The sequence below is a fragment of the Rana temporaria genome, chromosome 8, assembly GCF_905171775.1.
Source record: "Rana temporaria chromosome 8, aRanTem1.1, whole genome shotgun sequence".
NCBI lineage: Eukaryota > Metazoa > Chordata > Amphibia > Anura > Ranidae > Rana > Rana temporaria.
Window position 1 is genome coordinate 127,741,220 of NC_053496.1, and position 20,470 is coordinate 127,761,689.

Here is a 20,470-nt window from a genome sequence, read left to right on the forward strand (position 1 = left end):
TGTCAGCCCTTTGCTTTATTTTTTTTTTTGCCTTTCTAATGTTTCTAAGATTATTTTACATTCATCCAAAGAAGACACTAGTCAACATTGATACTTGGTACAAAAACTCTTTAACTGATCCTGAAAAAAAACATGACAATGTATTTACAGCATAACTAAATTAACCAGCGACTCTTTCCTGTTGACTATCATGGCTCAAAGTTCATTAAATAATCGATAATCTCGTATATAAAAACTCAACCGTTCTGCAGATGACGTGATTTGCTCTAGGCACATTAGTTGGTACAAGAAGATCAAACATTACTGACAATTGCTCATTTAGAACAATCTGAATAAGATCATTGAATGTAAATATTTTTTTGTTTTTTATTCTTCAGCTATTTGTTCATTGTTTTTTTTTCTGACTTTTCTAAAATGATCGCCTTTGCTTTTAGGTTAGACATGGTGGTCCATTTTCAGTCCCTTCACTTTGCAGTTACAATTTTCTTGCTATTATTCCCCAAGACTATGTCAGACACATCTCCCACGTGCTCTGTGATACAAGGGCTTCCTGGTCTCAATGGACGAGATGGCAGAGATGGAATTAACGGGTTAAAAGGAGATCCAGGTAAGAATATACCTACTAACATCCATTCTGCATGTATTGCAGCCCAAACAGGGGTTGCTTTTATTGATAAAGTAGATATTGTAATATAAGATAAGTATGTGTATTTAGATTGTTATGTTTATGTCTTTTACTTTACTGCAGCTATTTTCATCAAGTCCGTTAATTTATATCCTCTTAAAATGATTGAGATTGAGTGCATAGTTTGCCCTTTATTTATTTGTTGTTGTTGTTATTATTATTGTTAGAGAATTTTACATTTTATCAACATGTAATTTATTTACTTATTCTCGTTTTTTTTGTGTGTGTGTGTGTGTGTGTGTTTGTTTTTATGTAGGACCATCAGGTGAGACAGGACCACCAGGATTAAGAGGTAACACTGGACCACCAGGAAAAACTGGACCTTTAGGAAATCCTGGGGTTGCAGGTAAAATAACAGATGGTATTTGATATATCATAACTAGTTCTCTCCCATATTTGCTCAAATAGAATATTTATAGACAACTGTGAATAAACAAAAGTTTTCAGAAAAAGAAAACTCAGGGATTGAGAAATATATCAGCTGCCAGTTAGGGCATGTTGCAATGTTTTAGCAGAACTTTATCCATGTTTATGATAAAAAAAAAATTTAAGTTGGCGTTGTGCAGTGGGGAGGGTTAGAATTAGGGATGAGCCGAACACCCCCCAGTTCGCTTTGCTGCAGAACATGCAAACAGGCAAAAAATTGGTGTGAACACTGGTAAAGTCTATGGGACATGAATGTAAAAAATTAAATGTGCTCATTTTAACCGCTTGCCGACCGGCTCCTGCACATATACGTCGGCAGAATGGCACTGCTGGGTCATACAGTGAAGATCTGGCAGAAACTAGAACAGCCACATGCAATTCTTTGGGGATGCTGGAGGGTACAAGGGGGTCTGTTTAGGGATTCAGTAGCTGTAGAAAAGTACTGTTGTAAGGGAAAAGAGATAGTACACCCTAGATAATATACACTATATTGCCAAAAGTATTGGGACGCCTGCCTTTACACGCACATGAACTTTAATGATATCCCAGTCTTAGTCCGTAGAGTTCAATATTGAGTTGGCCCACCCTTTGCAGCTATAACAGCTTCAACTCTTCTGGAAAGGCTGTCCACACAGTTTAGGAGTGTGTCTATGGGAATGTTTGACCATTCTTCCAGAAGCGTATTTTTTGAGGTCAGGCACTGATGTTGGACGAGAAGGCCTGGCTCGCAGTCTCCCCTCTAATTCATCCCAAAGGTGTTCTATTGGGTTGAGGTCATGACACTGTGCAGGCCAGTCAAGTTCCTCCACCCCAAACTTGCTCATCCATAACTTTATAGACCTTGTTTTTTGGACTGGTCCAAATCATTTGATGGAGGGGGGATTATGGTGTGGGGTTGTTTTTCAGGGGTTGGGCTTGGCCCCTTAGTTCCAGTGAAGGAAACTCTTAAGGAGTCAGCATTGCAAGACATTTTAGACATTTCATACACCCAATTTTGTGGGAACAGTTTTGGGATGGCCCCTTCTTGTTCCAACATGACTGCACACCAGTGTACAATATGAGAATATACAGTATATGATAGATTGTAGACTCTATAACTTTCTCACAGAATAAATAAGATACATTTATTTGGGTTATTTTTTATTATTTAAGTAAAATACACGTTAGCCTAAATTTATGAAAATAGATTTTTTTCTTTTAGGTAAATTTTATAACAAAAACTAAGAGGAATGTGTTGTTTTGAAAATAAATCTGGAATTTTTTTGCTTATTTAGCAAAAAAAAAAAAAAACATTGGCTGAGAGCACTGATCAGGTGCCAGTCGGCAGACCTTTTTCAGTCGGACCAGACTGGCTGCCATATACAGGGCCGATATTCACCCTGTGAGGCCCCGTACACACGACCGAGGAACTCGACGTGCCAAACACATCGAGTTCCTCGTCGAGTTCAGTGTGGAAGCCGCCGAGGAGCTCGGCGGGCCGACTTTCCTCATTGAACAACGAGGAAATAGAGAACATGTTCTCTTTTCGGCCCGACGAGTTCCTTGACGGGTTCCTCGCTGAAAAGTGTACACACGACCGAGTTTCTCGGCAGAATCCAGCTCCGACCGAGTTTCTGGCTGAATTCTGTCGAGAAACTCGGTCGTGTGTATGGGGCCTGAGTACTAGGTATTAGGCTGACCATACATTATGCAGTTTTCTTTTACAATTTTCCTTCAGATTTACCAAAACCATATATGAGGTCAAACCTAAACACTTTCAATTTATATGACATCAGGCAGGTCATTGCATTACATAGTTGAAGGTAAATCTAAAGGAATTAAATAGAATTGTATAATGTAAGGCCAGCTTAACCACTTGTCACCACCCCACACAGATATACTGCTGCATTTATTTATTTATTTGTTGTTGTTGTTATTATTATTGTTAGAGAATTTTACATTTTATGAACATGTAATTTATTTACTTATTCTCGTTTTTTTTTTTTTGTGTGTGTGTGTGTGTTTGTTTTTATGTAGGACCACCAGGTGAGACAGGAAGACCAGGATTAAGAGGTAACACTGGACCACCAGGAAAAACTGGACCTTTGTTCTCTCCCATATTTGCTCAAATAGAATATTTATAGACAACTGTGAATAAACAGAAGTTTCCAGAAAAAGAAAAAATATGGTTGCAATTTTATTTTCCCACAAATGTCAGATTTTTTTTTACAGGTTTATTTTGTTATCTGTAAACAACTGCAGGTAAATGTTTTAAAGATGAACTCTAGTCAGTTTATAAAAATCCTCTTTTGCTTGTTTAGCCCAGGGAGATTTACAGAGAAGAACACTTAGGCTTCGTACACACGATCGGTTAAACAGAGGATAACGGTCTGATGGACCATTTTCATCGGTCAAAAACGATCGTGTGTGGGCCCCATAGGTTATCTAAGCATCGGTTAAAAAAAAGCCAACTTGCTTTAAATTTAACCAATGGATTCCTAACCGATAGGACAAAACCGATCGTTAGTAGGCACAACCATCGGTTAAAAATCCACGCATGCTCAGAATCAAGTCGACGCATGCTTGGAAGCATTGAACTTCGTTTTTTCAGCACGTCGTTATGTTTTACGTCACCGCGTTCTGACACGATTGTTTTTTTAACCGATGGTGTGTAGGCACGACGGACCATCAGTCAGCTTCATCGGTTAACCGATGAAAACGGTCCATCGGTCCGTTCTCATCGAATGGACCGATCGTGTGTACGCGGCATTACCTTGTTCCATTCTCCCCAGCAGCCATCACTTTCCCTCATTTCTTCTCTGCTCTCAGTATGTGGGGCAAGCACCTGACATCATTACATACAATACAAGATGAGTAGCTTCACTGACCCAGTTGTCCAAAGCATGTCTCTTTTGCATTAAAAATCCTGCCTGTCCGCCCATTTTCAATTTGAAACCTTTAAGTACTCGCTAGCAACACCTTTTGAAAAGTATAATATAATGTTCAAATTAAATAGACGGTATCATTTCCTTTCGCAGGATTTCCAGGTCAGAATGGAGTAAAAGGAGCTGATGTTGGACTAGCAGGTAAACGTACTAACTTTTAAAATGTATATAAACCTTAACAATGAGCTTCTCCTATTTGCTCTATTTTGGACTGTTAGATATATCATTTAAAGTGTTTTGTTACTATATCACTAGTCATTTATTAAGCTCTGGAACAAATCCCCTTGCAGAGTGCAACTACATTTGCAAAGTTCACAGTTTATTTGCATTTAGTAAATCAACCCCTAAGGATTGATGCATAAAATATTCATTTGACAAGCATCTGCACAATAAAAAAAAACACTGGGCCAGATTCATGAAGCACTTACACCGTTTTTTTTGTAGATGCACGGCGTAAGTGCAGATTTGCGCCGGCGGATCGCTGCGCCTTACCCAGAGAACCAGATTACGCCTCCAAATAGACTTCATCGCCTTGGTGTAACCTTTCCACGCCGGCGCGGCGTTGGCGCAGATTTACGCTGGTCGGATCTGACGCGGCCATGGTTTTTGTGTTTTAAATATGCAAATTAGGTTTTTGGGCCGATTCATCAACTTAAGCTTGACCGGCGCAGGCTACTCCCGGTGAGCGGAGCTGAAATTTCCGGTGCAAAGTTACACCTCATAAAAGCAGGGGTAACTTTGCACCAAACTTGCAGAGGTCAGCTGGAGAGCAGCTAAAGCAGCAGCGTTACAAACGAACTGAGCAACAACACTTGCTGGACAACACATAGAGGCGGTCCCCATGTTGGGAGAGGCCCTCAATAATTACAGCCCTCTCCTCTGGGCTGAAATTGGTCATCCGCCCACCTGAGGATTCCTCATCAGCCATAACTGCCCCACCACAATGCAAACGACCTAGCTTAGAAAAAAAAAAGCTTCAGTACATTTGCACCTGCAGGGCGGAAGTCTGGGCTGATTCATGGACTGGGCTTTGGTAGTGGGTCGGCGTAGCTCAGGGATCACGCCGGGGCGCAGTTCTGAGCATGTGCAGATTGGGGCATTTACCCCAGGATGTCACTGAGCATGTGCGGTCTAAGATGCGCCCCGGCGTGACCCCTGCGAAACGGTCGGCACTTCATTAGCATAGGGTGACTCCCAGTTGGCCTTACCCCGCCTTACGCCGTCTAAAATCCGCCCCGCTGGGGCATCGAAGACAAAAAAAGTTTCTTGAATCACCTAACTGCCTCTCCGCGCTGGACCGGTGTAGTCTAAAAATGATGCACCACGCCGGTGCAAATCTGCACCATTGTTCATGAATCTGGCCCACTGTATTTTTTCTAATACGTGCAGTTCCGATATCCTCAGTGCCATCTAGTGGCCATAATGCTTTTTCCCTGAGGCATTTTTGGAATCTGTAAATGCAAATGATTGTCACATGTGTACAGCAAATGTTATATACCTAGACCCCTAAGTGTGTTACTGGCATGATCACTAGGGTAAACTAAAGAAAAAAAGACGAAAAAAGAAAGAGAATGCATCTACCACATAAGGACTGGTTCACTGTAATATATTAAATTTTTCTTCTTGGGTTTAGATATACTGTACTTCATATAAAATACTAACTTGGCATGCCTGGAAAACATATAAAGTTAAACTATAATAAACAAAGGCAAATTTTTTAATAATATTTTTTAATCAATACACACATTTTAATATAAATACATTGAAAGTATTTAATGTACCATATTTATAGCCCAAACTTCTTTTTTCTTTTTGTTTTGGATAGAGAAGGAAAAGATTACAAACTCTTTCAGGCTGTCTGTGTCCCTGCTAGGTAGATTCACCCTCTCTAATTGTCCAGGTGACCTCTATTGCTGAGGAATGAAGGAGAGAGCATGCTGCTCTAGGTAAGTACGATCAGCCTAATAGACTCCACACATGTGTGCCACCCCCAGATCACTTCCATAATGGATGTAATCCAAACAAGAATTGCTGCACACCACGGCTAGTCCTTAGGCTCAATGCACACTGGACGCTAAAATAATGTTATAAAAACGGCAGTAGTCTTTAGCGTTTATTAGCGTTTTTTTGTGTTTTTCAGCGCTAGCGTGTTTTAGCGTTTTTTTTTTTCATTTATTTTTATATTTTTTCAATGGATCAAAAACACAAAAAAAACGCTGGTGAGGCGCTCTTTGAGCGTTTAACCCTTTTGTAGCGTTTATCGGCGTTTGGCGTTCTTTAGCATTTTTTTGGGTAAAAAACGGCACTTTGAATGCGATTTTTGGGCATTCAGAAAAAAGCCCATAAACTCCACTGCTCATAAAAGCGGAAAAAACGTCCATGTGTGCATGGACACATAGGCTAACATAGAGTGGAGTTTATGGGCTTTTAAAAAAAATGCCCAAACTCCAATAAACTGAAGTTTATTAGCTCCAGTGTACATAGAGCCTTAAAGGGTAACTCCACTTTCGTGGGAAAAAAAATTGCAAATAAAGAAAAAAAATATAGCACATATAATTGTGACACTAATCATATTGTAATTGAATGGTATTACAAATTACCTTTCCTTTTTAATCTGCAACCACTGTAATTCTCAGAGAATGCATTGCAATATGGCTACCTGGAGGTGTTCTGTACACAAAGGGGCAGATCCACGTACATCGGCGCATATATAGGCCAGCGTAGCGCATCTCATTTCCGCTACGCTGGCTCAACTTAGAGAGGCAAGTACCGTATCCTCAGAGTATTTGCGCCCAATGTTGCACGGGGGCGACGTAAATTCCTAGGCGTAAGCCTGCGTAATTCAAAGTAGGAAGGAAGTGGGCTGTTCCATTGAAATGAGTCGTGACCCCATGCAAATGAATAATAATAATAATAATAATAATGTTTACACTTATATAGCGCCAATTACAAAGATGCCGCTGTGTCTAAGCGCTGATAATGGTTGTCATTATTACCCAACTCAATGGTACTCATTTTACCGACCTCGGAAGGATGAAAGGCTGAGTGGACCCCGCCGGGATCGAACCTGCAACTCTTTGGACACAGGCAATCACAGACTGCTGCAAAGGAGCATTAGCCCCCTGCGCTATCTTACCAGCTATGAAGGTCCGAACGAACGGCGCATGCGCCGTGACGCTGACTATGTTCCGCGCCTCTCTGCGCATGCTCAGAACTAGGCCCGGCGTAATCAGTGAGATACGCCCAGGGCATAAATACGCCCAGACATGTGCCCGTCCAGTGCAAAAGTACATCCGCTTGTTTCCCCCCCTGAAGCAAGGTACTTTTGCTGGTTTCTTTGCTGCTGTTTGTTTTTGAGCCATGTCTGCTCCAGCAGCTGAGAAGAGGAGGAAGTTAAATTATTCCCCACAGGAGAAGGCGGTCATTATCAGGGCCATGGCCCAGTATGATATTTTTCTCCATGGGGCAGAGAGTGCCAACACCACCCAGGCCAGGAGGAAGGAGATCCTGGCGCAGATTAAAACAGATGTGAATGCTTTGGGAAGTGAGGTCAGGACCCCAAATGACATTCTTAAAAAAATCAATGATTTGCGTCGCCTGGTGAAAGGTAAGCTGGCCAGGATGAGCGCTCATGCCAGAGGCACTGGAGGGGGACCAGCAACTACCCTGACGTTGACTCCTGAGGAGCAGGTGGTTGCCCAGTGCCTCCACAGGCATTAAGTGGAGGGAGTTGAGGGCTTTGACTCCGTTGAGGATGCCTTGAGGACAGGTAAGTGTGTTTTATCTCCTATCTGGTGTGTAGCATGTGAGGGGGTGGAAGGGAACATGTGACAAGTGTGTAGATCCTCCAACATGTGAATGTTTTGTGTCATCCACAGATGTGCAGGAGGGTGCTGGGCCATCTGGCCAGTCCACACCATCCCCCGGACATCAGTCTGAGGCAGACCCCCTGGCAAGCCAGGAGTCATCAGTGGAAGGGAGTGGCCATACCTCTCCTCAGGAGGTGGTTGAGGAGGAGGAGGTGACCAGTGGGAATGAGGTCAGGCTCCATTTGGAGGAGTCTCCCCCTTTGGCTGGGACCAGTCAGTCCACCATCAGGGGTAGCCCCTCCCGCTCCTCCCCCAACAGGGCTCCCCCCTCAAGGGTCTCCCCTTCTCCACAGCCCCAAGCCTCTTTTGGCCACAGGAAGGTGTCTAGGAAGACTAGGGGGGTGTCTGAGGTTCTTCCAGAACACCTCAAGAGGGACCAGGCCCGCCATCTGGGTGTGGTTACCATGAAGATGGACCACATGGCACACAGCATGGCCACCATGACGGAAGCTGTGCAGGATGTGGGCTCCAATTCTGCAGCTGTGGTCACCTGCATGGCTGAACTGCAGGCCACCACAACAGGCCTTGTTGATGAGGTCCACGCCCTGACAGAGGCTGTCAGGGACAACGCAGCAGCCATCCAGGCGAAGGTGAGGCTGCAGGCGGACACAAATGCGGTCCTCACCCGCATCGCCCTGGCGTTGGAGGGCAGGCCGCCAGGCATGGAGAGACCAGGGGATGCTCCTCCTCCTGATTCTCCCCCCCATGAGTCTCCCATGAGGAGCCGAGGCGGTGGCCGCGGCAGGCGTGGGGCACGTCAGTGCCATTGATTTTTTTTATTGATTTTTTTGAATACTCAGGTTATGAGTTTTTTTATGTTTATTTTTTTGATCTACTCAGGTTATGAGTTTTTTATGTTTTATAGCCCAAGCACACGGTCAATAGTGCAGGCTACAGTGTGACTGGTGTTTGAATGTGGGGGTGACATTCCTGCCGGAAAAGGGGTGTCACCCTCTGTCGTCGGGGAGAAGTGATCCCCAGGTCCGTGTGAATGTGGTATGAATGGACAGCAACATAATTGGAGCCTTGACGGGGCGTTGCTGCTCCCAAGTCCTGCATTGTGGACTTGGGCTAATCCAATGTGATGAGGATGTGGTGTGTGCACTAGGGACCACAGTGGTGTGCATGCGTGCATTCTCCTTGTGCCATGAAAAATGTGTGGGTTTAACGTGCAAAGATGCCTACTGTGAGGCATCTCCTGACTGCTGTTCCCTCAGCAGACGGGGTAGCCTCGGTTAGGGGGGATGTCTTTTTCGGGGGTCAGGTCATCACATATGTCAATTTCCAGGCCCTTTCTAACGGCAAAGTTGTGCAGCATGCAACATGCACCGATGATCTGGCACACAAAGTTTGGGGAATACAACAGGGCCCCCCCGGACGTGTCCAGGCATCGGAAACGGGACTTCAGGAGGCAAAATGTGCATTCCACCACTGCACGGGTACGTGTGTGTGCATCATTGTATCTTCTCTCTCCTTGGGTTTCAGGATTTCGGAATGGAGTCATGAGATGGGACCCAAGTGCATATGCCACGTCACCTGGAAGGGAAAAGACAGGAGGATGTTAGTCGTGCATGTGCCCCTCATGATGTCTGCATCATGGGGTCGGACAGACATGCCTGACACCCATGTCACTCACCAACCAGCCAGCTGTCCCCATACATGTTCTGTTCAAATTCTGTTGGGATGGTGCTTTGACGGAATATGTCGCTGTTGTGGCTTGACCCTGGGTGTTTTGCACGGACGTGCCATATGAGGCATTGGGCATCGGCTATCACCTGTACGTTGATGGAATGCCAATGCTTACGATTGCGGTATATGTGCTCAGTGTCACGGGGGGGGCCGTAGTGCCACATGTGTGCAATCAATGGCCCCCACGGTGTGTGGGAATCCTGCAATTCTGTAGATATCACGCAGATGCTCCTGGGTGGGTCTGACAATGTGGTGGGCCATGCGTCTGAGGATTGCGGGGACAACCTGGTGCACACATCTGCTAATGGAGGATTGTGCCATCCCAGCCACGACTCCACTTGTACGCTGGAACGAGCCACTGGCAAGGAAATGGAGTGTTGTCAGTACCTTATCCAGTGGCTCCACTGCTTGTGAGCGGTGTTTCTGGCTGGTAATGTCATCTTTCAGGGTTGTGGTTAATTCCTAGGATGGCAGCAGGGCTGAATCTAAAGATGCGATACACCTCCGATTCCCCCATGCCAAAGACGTTTAGGCGCGGTCGGTATATCCGCTCCCGTGCCCTCCTCCTACATGCCTGTGAAGCCAGTAGTATAGCTATGACCATGGATGCCCCTGGCATGTTGGCATACAGATTGTTGTCCTGCAAGTGTGGATGCTCAACTCGTCCCTAACAGTGCTGCTGAAGCTGCTCTCCAGCTGACCTGCACACGTCTGGTGCAAAGTTACCCCTGCTTTTATGAGGGGTAACTTTAGGCCGGACGTATAACTTAGGCGCGGCGCGCGTAGCCCGCGTCGGGCGCACGTACGTTTGCGGATCGCCGTATCTCCCTCATTTGCATATTTGAATAGCAAATCAATGGTGCGTCCAGCGTATATATGCACCCACGATGCGCCGGCGCAGAAAAGTTACGTCGGTCGGAAAAAGCCGATTTTCAGGCATATCTCGTTTTGTGAATACGGCGCATAGTTACACTGGCGTATATATAAACTTACGCCGCGCATCTCGAGATACGCCTGCGTAAGTGCTTTGTGGATCTGCCCCAAAATGTGTACTGACCACCCCCAAGAAATATCATTTCCTGCTCGTGTTATTTGCTCACCAATTTTCCCAGAAGTCTGCCTAAGATACAATTCAGATTTCAGGTATCCCCTGCAAGAAAAATTTCATTTTTGGAGAGCTTTCAATAGGTACACGTCTAAAGGGATACAGGTTCATCAGATTTCCTCATTAGTGCCCTGCAGCTGCACACCTGCACACACAGTTAAAGGGGATGTAAAGGTACAATTTTTTTTCCTAAATAGCTTCCTTTACCTTAGTGCAGTCCTCCTTCACTTACCTCATCCTTCCATTTTGCTTTTAAATGTCCTCATTTCTTCTGAGAAACCCTCACTTCCTGTTCTTCTGTCTGTAACTACACACAGTAATGTGAGGCTTTCTCCCTGGTGTGAAGTGTCGGGCTCGCCCCCTCCCTTGGACGATTTTTTGACTGTACTCACCATATAAGACGAGGCTTCTGACGCTTCTTATTTCTTCCTTCTGGAGCCATAGCCTTCTTTCTTCTTGCTGGAGCTGGAGCCAATCACGGCAAGCAATGTATTCTATTAGGCCCCGTACACACGACCGGATCTGTCCGCTGGGATTTATCCGCGGATCAGTTCCAGCAGACAAATCCGGTCGTGTGTACGGCCTAGCGGACATTTTTCGGCGGACCATCCGACCGTTTTCCAGCGTATAAAAATTTCTTAGCATGCTAAGAAATCTATCCGCTGAAAACCTGTCCGTCGGACTTATCCGGTCATCTGTACAGACTCACCGGATAAGTCCGACCGATCCCCATCCCTCGCATGCGTCGAAGTGATTCGACGCATGCGTGGAAGTATTTACCTTCCAGGGTCGCGCACGTCGCCGCGGCGACGGCGCGGCCCAGTCACTGCGTATGTTTTCCGCGGGGATTTTGATCTGATGGTGTGTACAGCCATCAGATCAAAATCCGGAGCAGAAATGTTCGATGGAAACGGTCCGGCGGACCGTTTTCATCGGATATCCACTCGTGTGTACAGGGCCTTACTGAATACAAAGCCTGCATAGATTGGCAGAGGCTGTAACATAATCAGCCCACGCCTCTCTGACTCTCAAAGCCAATTCGAGCATAATACTTTATGTAGCCTGCTCGGATTGGCAGAGGTTGTTACTCCAATACGAGCAGGCTCTGTATTCATTTAAATACATTGCTCACCGTGATTGGCTAAGTGGTATATACTGTATGTACATACAGTATTACCACACATCCAGCAGGCATCCAAGCAGCTGATCTGGCGTATAAGATGACCCCTGCTTTTTGGACAGTTTTTTTAAGTGTAAAAGGTCATTTTATATGCCGGAAAATACGATATATTTTTTATACATTCAAAATTCATTGAGTACTATGTAACTATTAATGTGTATCTATCTTACAGCAGCTGTTTTGCATATGGTTTACCAATGCCTGCTAATAGGAAATACCTTGTATTACATTTTATCAATATTCACTATCTCTCATGTGCTGCCAAGCTGACATATATGTATCCATTATATCTATGCCATGTGTATGTATATATATGAAAATAGGGCCAGATCCTCAAAAGGGATACGCCGGCGTAACTGCTGTTACGCCGTCGTATCCCTGTTTCTAACTATGGAACTGATCCACAGAATCAGTTTCCCATAGTTAGGCAGAAGATCCGACATGTGTAAGGGACTTACACTGCCGGATCTTAGGATGCAGTACCGCATCCGCCGCTGGGGGCATTTCGTGTCGAAATGCCGCCTCGGGTATGCAAATTAGCACTTACGGAGATCCACGAAGCTTTTACGCTTCGTTTTTTCTCCGTAAGTTTTAGTTTGCAAACGCAAAATTAGGGCTGCTTTTACAAAGTGTAAACTGTTTACACCTTGTAAAAACAGACCCTTCTGTCCAGCGACGCAATTTTTTTTTTGTTTTGAATTTTTTTTTCCCGCTGTATCTTTTTTTTTTTTTCGTCGCAAAGCTTGGCGTAACGTAATTTCGCGCTATGCACGTCGGGAAAATGACGTCACGAGCATGCGCAGTACGACCGGCGCGGGAGCGCGCCTAATTTAAATGGGAATCGCCCCCATGGAAAGAGGAACGCCTTGCGCCGGCGGAATTTAAGTTACACAGCTAAAAATTTCTAGGTAAGTGCTTTGTGGATCGGGCACTTAGGTAGAAATTTTAAGGCAGTGTAACTTAAATGGGAAAAATTAAGTTACGCCAGATCTTTGTGGATTACCCCCATACTTTTTTACCTGTTTCATACTATTGTTACAAATAAATAATGTTTACTAACCACTCTACCTCCATAAGTCTTTTGCCTCATTTAAAGTCCCACATTCCTTTCTTACGTGTTTAAAATGTATATTTCCTCTTATTTTAGAACTTGCAAATGTGCAAAAGAAGTTATCATTTTTTGAAGAACAGCTGAAAATGATGCAGTCTAGTTTGGCCCTTCAGAAAAAAGGTTTGGTTATTATCAATAAATATTGTCTATTTCAAACACTATCACCAGCCTGCTTGCTCAGTATTTCTGCTATGTATTATATTAGATCATTTTAACTCATAAAAGCTTATGTACGCCAAGGTTCAGTGTTGAACTACATTGCAAATTTGTTTTTTTGTTGATAAATATAAATTTGTATCTTGGATATGTATGGACAGGGTGCAACGCGGTATAGCAGCAGCAAAAAACACACAAAGACCAAATGAAGTAGGCTGTGTACACTTTAGAACGTTTCAAGAGGTTACAACAGGGCCCGGTGGTAATCACAACCTTCCGGAGTCACTTACAGAGTCAGTAGCAGTGGTTCTGTAGCTTGGAGCGATGCGGACAGCTTCTGCAATGAGGAGTGGGAATGCAGCCTGGCCCATCCCACCCAACTGGGAAGCTTTCACAATAAAGATGGCGTAGTCCCTGTATTTTCCCTACTCCTCTGGACAGGGCAATAGACAGCTTAAGCAGACACCTGAGGTTGCCAGAAGGGGGAGGGCAATGAAATCCACATCCAGAGTCCATAAAGTGAACCCCAGAGCGGACCCCAGTGTCAAAACAAGTTCCAGCACTTGGATCCAGTGACTTGTCTCGCAGAGGTATGCTGGTTTGGGCATCAGTGACACCTGCCTCGCAGCTTGTGCGTGGTGTTTTTGGTCCCATGCAGAATCCGAATCTCTCCCTCTTCTCCTCCACTATCTGACACCAGGGGCAGACTGACAACTCATGGGGCCCCCGGGCAATAGGAGATTATGGGGCCCCTGGACAATAGGAGATTATGGGGCCCCCAGGCAATAGATTATGGGGCCACACAGTATACACATACAGTATACATACACAGTATACACACACAGACACACAATATATACACACACAGTATACATACACACACTGAAAAGGTATTGGAGAGGCGAGGCAGCTATAATCTTGAGATTTAAATAAAAAAAAATTATATGCTGTCCCTGGTTTTACTGAGGTTGGCAACCCTGATGGGGCCCCCTAGTGGCATGGGGCCCTCGGGCAGTGCCCGAGTGCTCGAATGGTCCGCCCCTGTCTGACACTAGCACACTGACTGCGCACAGTCAGCCCCCTCCTCCCTCTCCCTTAGCTTGGATGTTTTCCCATACAGTTGTAGCGCACCCCCTAAGGAGTCGCAAGTAAACTGAGATCCCCCACCCTGCACAGCCAGGCACACCAAATCTTCACAGGAACACTTGAGTCAGAGAGTAGTCAGTGACTTCGTTTTTTTTTTTTGTTGTTTTATGGCCAGTTCACACCAGATGCAGTTCCGTTTTTTCTGCACCAATACAGTCAGTTCCGGTAAGTTTCCGGTCAGTTTCTGCACCCAAAACTGACCGAAAACTGACTGAATGGTGTGAACTAGAGCCATTGGAATACATGGAAAACACTGGGCATGCATTTTTAGTGCAGAAAAAATACGCACGGAACTAAACGGAACTGCATCTGGTGTGAACTGGTCTTTATTGAGGGTTGATAACTTTATTGATAGGGATGGGAAATCATGGGATGCCCATTTGACTTCAACAACAAACTTCAGGGACACTTTTCCTATATACAGTCTCTATATACAGCTCTATGTACAGCTCCACTTCTTCCTCCAGCACTCACTTGCTTGCAGACCCCAGCTGAAACACTGTGAATAATTGACAGTCACTCAGTCAGACTAAAAGCAATAGCCCATTACAGACAGGCCTCTTAGTTGTGTAGCAGAATGTCAGTGTCCAGCTTGCATCACTCCTGTGGCTACTGATCCCAGCACCACCTCTTCAGACACTGCCAACCCACCTGGCTGCAGATGTCGTTTTCACTAGCCCTCCAGGATAACTTCTAACTGCTATCCCACAGTCCTCCAGACTGACACACACCAGCCCACCCGGTTGACTTTCAGGAGATCTCCCGCTTCCGTGTCTCCAGGAAGGGCTTCCTCATTATGTTTTGGCAGGATCCTTCCAGATAGCTCCCAACTGTCCCTGATTTTGAGAAGCCAATTTGGATCAAAGTCCCTCTTTCCTCCTCATTTGTCCCTCATTTTGGTCTGATCTATATAGCTGTATATATAATGCACTACTGATCTATGAAAAGTGTTCTACATCCAATTTATAAACTGCATTTCTAATTTCCAAAAGCCAATATAAAGGAAAAGTATAGGTAAAAAAGGTAAAAAAGCACCTGTGGGTTAAACCAATTCTCCTTTAAGGGGGGCGTGGCAGGGGGTGTGTCCTATGCTTACATACTTTGCTAATAGGTGTCCCTCAATTCCATATCAGAAAGTTGGGAGGTATGCTGACACCATGCTCAGCACCCCATCTCCATCTACCATCTGCCCCTCCCTGACATCATGCATATTTATGCGGTGGCCTGCCCCCTGTCAGCCCTTCACTGGGGATTGGCTGAGACCCTCATAAATATTCCAAGAAGCCCCCCCCCCCCCCCAACCACCACCCACTATGTCTAGGATATTCTCCAATATCCTAGAGAAAAGGGGGAGGCGCCAGAGGAGCTGCTGGGATAAGTCACCCAGCCCTGAACTAAAGTAACCCTGGCCCAGATTACACAGCTCAGGCTTAGCCCTGAGCTAACTATGTTTTGCCTACTCTAACAGTAAACCTATTTACATCTAGCACACATCTAAAGGGTTCTACACAGTATACACAGACAAGAGGTGGAAGAGGATTGACACTGTTCTGCATGTCTCGCTGATCTGGGGGTCTGTAATCACTATACAACATGAGTCTTGCAGGCAGGAGACACATGGAAGGGGGCAAGTTGTAGTGATTTGGGGGGCAAAAGAGGATACTGTATGTGCGAGGGGGTACTTTGGGAGGGGAGAGGACTCGTGGGGTCAGTTTTTAGATCCAATTCCTATTCTAGCACAAGACTAGTCCTCCCAAAGTACCCCCTAACACATACAGTATCCTCTTAAACCCCCCAAATCAGAGAGATGCTACAGTAACTGCTACAGAGGGTAAAATCGTGGTGTCTTGGCCCCAGCACCTTACTAGATATTCAGGGGGGATTTCATCAGGTGCCCACACTGGGAAGGATGGGGGGAGGATTTGACCCAAGATGGGTGGGAGGGGTTGTGCTGGAAGGGAGGACCTGGGTAAGAGGCTTTTTGCTGAAAGGGAGATGGGCTGGGGGGGCGGATTTGTCCTGGAGGAATTTGAAGAAACATCTTTCATGCTGCACCCTATCACAAATGCAATGTGAAGGAGGTCCCAGTGTGGCTGTAGACAGTGGGGGAGGAGGATGGCAGGAGGATGGTGGGCAGGGACACCAAAATACACCTTCACCTATGTAGACAAAAATCCTTGCACTGGCCCTGCCTCAGGAACTTCTCCCTGGCACTTATGCTCTCCATAACAGAAGAGGAACCTGTCCTTACACTAACCACTTACAGAATGTGCACCAATTCAGGGGGCCAGGCCCTCACCCAAGACAACCGCAGAGGTCAAGAGGGCCACAAGTGTCTGATCGGACAGCCGTTCCCCTAGTGACTGCAGGAAATCATAGAGGAATCAAGTTCCTTACAACTTCCTTACTCTCATGTAGGGATAAGCTTCGACTCGACTTCGACTTGAACATTGTCTGTTCGCCTGTTCGGCGAACAACGAACAATTTGGGGTGTTTGTGGCAAATTCGAAAAGCCGCGGATCACCCTGTTAAAGTCTATGGGAGAAATCTAAAAGTGCTAATTTTAAAGGCTAATATGCAAGTTATTGTCCTAAAAAGTGTTTGGGGACCTGGGTCCTGTCCCAGGGGACATGTATCAATGCAAAAAAAAGTTTTAAAAACGGACGTTTTTTCGGGAGCAGTGAATTTAATAATGCTAAAAGTGAAATAATAAAAGTGAAATATTCCTTTAAATTTCTTACCTAGGGGGGGTGTAAAATTAGCGTGAATTAATGTGAAATGTCGCATGTTACCCGTACTTAGAACTGTCTCTGCACAAAGTGTAATTTCTGAAAGAAAAAAAAGACATTTAAAACTGACTTGCGCTATAAAGAATTGTCGGCTCTGGCAATTCAGAGAGGATTCATTCATAAAAAAAAAAGCGTGGGGGTCCCCCCAAATTCAATTACCAGGCCCTTCAGGTCTGGAATGGATATTAAGGGGAACCCCGCCGTCAATTTAAAAAAAAATTACGTGGGGTTCCCCCCAAATATCCATTCCAGACCCTTCAGGTCTGGTGTGGATTTTAAGGGGAACTCCATCCCAAATTAAAAAAAAATGGCGTGGAGTTCCCCCAAAAATCCACACCAGACCCCTTATCTGAGCACGTTAACCTGGCCGGCCGCAGAAAAGAGGGGGGACACAGTGCGCCCCCCCTCCCTCCTGAACCGTACCAGGCCACATGCCCTCAACATCTGGAGGATGTCCCCATGTTGATGGGGACAAGGGCCTCATCCTCACAACCCTTGCCCGGTGCGGGAGGGGGGCTTATCAGAATCTGGAAGACCCTTTTAACAAAGGGGACCCCCTGATCCTGGCCCCCCCTATGTGAATTAGTAATGGGGTACATTGTACCCCTACCATTTCACAAAGGAAGTGTAAATAGTTGGAAAAAACACACACACACACACCGTAGAAAAAAGTCCTTTATTAATAAAAAAATAAATATAAAAAATCCAGCGGTGGTAATCCACTCGGTCCCGGCTTCCTGCTCCAACGTTGTCTGTATCCAGCGACGGGTGATCTCCTCTCCGGACCAGCGATGAGAAGATCTTCCGGCATCCAGAGCTCCAGAGCACAGCATCGGAGGCCGCCTCTCTCTGCCGGACACAGCACAGCGGAATTACCCCGCTGGTGCTTTGACATTTCTTATATAGGGGAGGCAGGGCCACCTGTCACGTGACCCCGCACCCTCTGCTACGTCACTGGGGAAGCCCAGTCTTCCCCCTTGCGTCAGAGGGTGCGGGGTCACGTGACGGGTGGCCCCGCCTCCCCTATATAAGAAATGTCAAAGCTCCAGTCGCGTCATTCCGCTGGGCTGTGTCCGGCGGAGAGTGGCGGCCTCCGATGCTGTGCTCTGGATGCCGGAAGATCTTCTCATCGCTGGACCGGAGAGGAGATACAGACAATGTTGGAGCAGGAAGCCGGGACCGAGTGGATTACCACCGCTGGATTTTTTTTATTTTCTTTTTATTAATAAAGGACTTTCTTCTACGGTGTGTGTGTGTGTTTTTTCCAACCATTTACACTTCCTTCGTGAAATAGTAGAGGTACAATGTACCCCATTACCAATTCACATAGGGGGGGGCAGGATTTGGGGGTCCCCTTTGTTAAAGGGGTCTTCCAGATTCTGATAAGCCCCCCACCCGCAGACCCCCACAACCACCGGGCAAGGGTTGTGGGGATGGGGCCCTTGTCCCCATCAACATGGGGACATCCTCCCCATGTTGAGGGCATAAGGCCTGGTACGGTTCAGGAGAGGGGGGGGCCGCACTCTGTCCCCCCTCTTTTCTGCGGCCGGCCAGGTTAATGTGCTCGGATAAGGTGTCTGGTGTGGATTTTTGGGGAAATTCCATGCCATTTTTTTTTTATTTGGGGTGGAGTTCCCCTTAAAATCCACACCAGACCTGAAGGGTCTGGAATGGATATTTGGGGGGAACCCCATGTCGTTTTTTTTTTTTAAATTGATGGCGGGGTTCCCCTTAATATCCATACCAGACCTGAAGGGACTGGTAATTGAATTTGGGGGGACCCCCACGCTTTTTTTTTATTTTTTATGAATGAATCCTCTCTGAATTGCCAGAGCCGACAATTCATTATAGCTGCAAGTCCGGTTTTAAATGTCTTTTTTTCTTTCAGAAATGACAATTTGTGCAGGGACAGTTCTAAGTACGGGAAACATGCGCTATTTCACATGCTAACTTTACACCCCCCCTAGGTACAAAATTTAAAGGAATAATTCACTTTTATTGTTTCACTTTTAGCATTATTAAATTCACTGCTCCTGAATAAACGGACGTTTTTAAAACTTTTTTTGCATTGATACATGTCCCCTGGGGCAGGACCCAGGTCTTCAAACACTTTTTAGGACAATAACTTGCATATTAGCCTTTAAAATTAGCACTTTAGATTTCAAACGTTCGAGTCCCGTAGACTTTAATAGGGTTCTAAAGTTCACACTAAAGTTTGGTGTGTTCGCAAGTTCTGGTGCGAACCGAACAGGGGGGTGTTCGGCTCATCCCTACTCTCATCCCTACTCTCATGCATTGCCGCTTCGTTAGAGCACTACAGCGGGGAGCATGGACTGCACCTGCCAACATATGGATTTTACTTAGTATATGGTTTAGGGTTTAGGGTTTGAAAATTAAAAATAAGGATAATTTTCATGATTTTCTCTTAGACATGTCCTTGTTCTTCTATGTGATTATGAAGGCTGGCAAACTTTGATATTTCACCAGTCACAGCAGATTCAAGTGTGCACCGTATTTCATTGGAACATATACATTTTCTAGTACTCAAATCAATGAGGTTGGGGAAAGAAACTTCATCATATATCTAAGCTGTTCTGTTATTATTTTAATACATTTTTTGTGTATTATTATTCATGTTCCTTTTTGGATTTATTTCAGCTTTGTTATTTGCTAGAGGATCAAGTTCTGGTAATAAAATATTTGTCACAAGTGGAAAGGTGGTGACGTATGATGAGTCAATTGGGATATGTACTAAAGCTGGTTTTCAGCTTGCTACACCATTAAATCCAGAGGAAAACAAAGCTGTTTCAGATATTGCCCAGTATTACAAAACCGTTGCATTCCTGGGTTTTACTGATGAGAGAACAGAAGGTACTTTCAGGTATGCAAATAGAGACCCAATTAAATATTCCAACTGGAATCCTGGAGAGCCTAATCAACAAGGTGAAGAGGATTGCGTGGAAATGCAATTGAATGGAAAGTGGAATGACGAAAATTGTAAAGTAAAACGACTGAATATCTGTGAAATCTCCTAGTATTGTAACACTATGTTTTAATAACATTCTGCATTCTAAAAACAATTTGTATTTTAATGCATTGCTAATTCTTAAAAAAAAGATTATATATATATATATATATATATATATATATATATATATATATATATATATAAAACCTTAGACTGCGTAGATGGGTTCTTTACTGTTGTATTTTATTTTTACAAAAAATAATAAATACATTTTTTTTTTTAATTTTAAAAACATTTTCCAGTTAGCCCAAAGCCTAATGCCCCATACACACAATCAGAAACTTCGACAGCAAAAGTCCGATGTGAGCTTTTGAATAGAAATTCCGTCTGACTTTTTCTGTCAGAATTTTCGCCAGCAAAAG

General features: G+C 44.9%; 1 protein-coding gene across 3 annotated transcripts; it reads left to right on the forward strand.

Moving 5' to 3' along the window:
• Window positions 1-244: 244 nt before the first annotated feature.
• Window positions 245-20,196, forward strand: LOC120909062 (pulmonary surfactant-associated protein D-like). Of its 3 annotated transcripts, XM_040320687.1 has the most exons (7): window positions 245-347; window positions 435-607; window positions 942-1,031; window positions 3,128-3,163; window positions 4,129-4,176; window positions 13,026-13,109; window positions 19,739-20,196. In XM_040320687.1, coding segments are annotated over exons 1-7 (810 nt in total). In that variant the 5' UTR covers window positions 245-345; the 3' UTR covers window positions 20,116-20,196. The 3 variants fall into 3 exon arrangements, with proteins under 3 accessions (XP_040176621.1, XP_040176622.1, XP_040176623.1); XM_040320688.1 differs by lacking the exon at window positions 3,128-3,163 and having other exon boundaries at window positions 942-977; XM_040320689.1 differs by lacking the exon at window positions 942-1,031.
• Window positions 20,197-20,470: the final 274 nt, after the last annotated feature.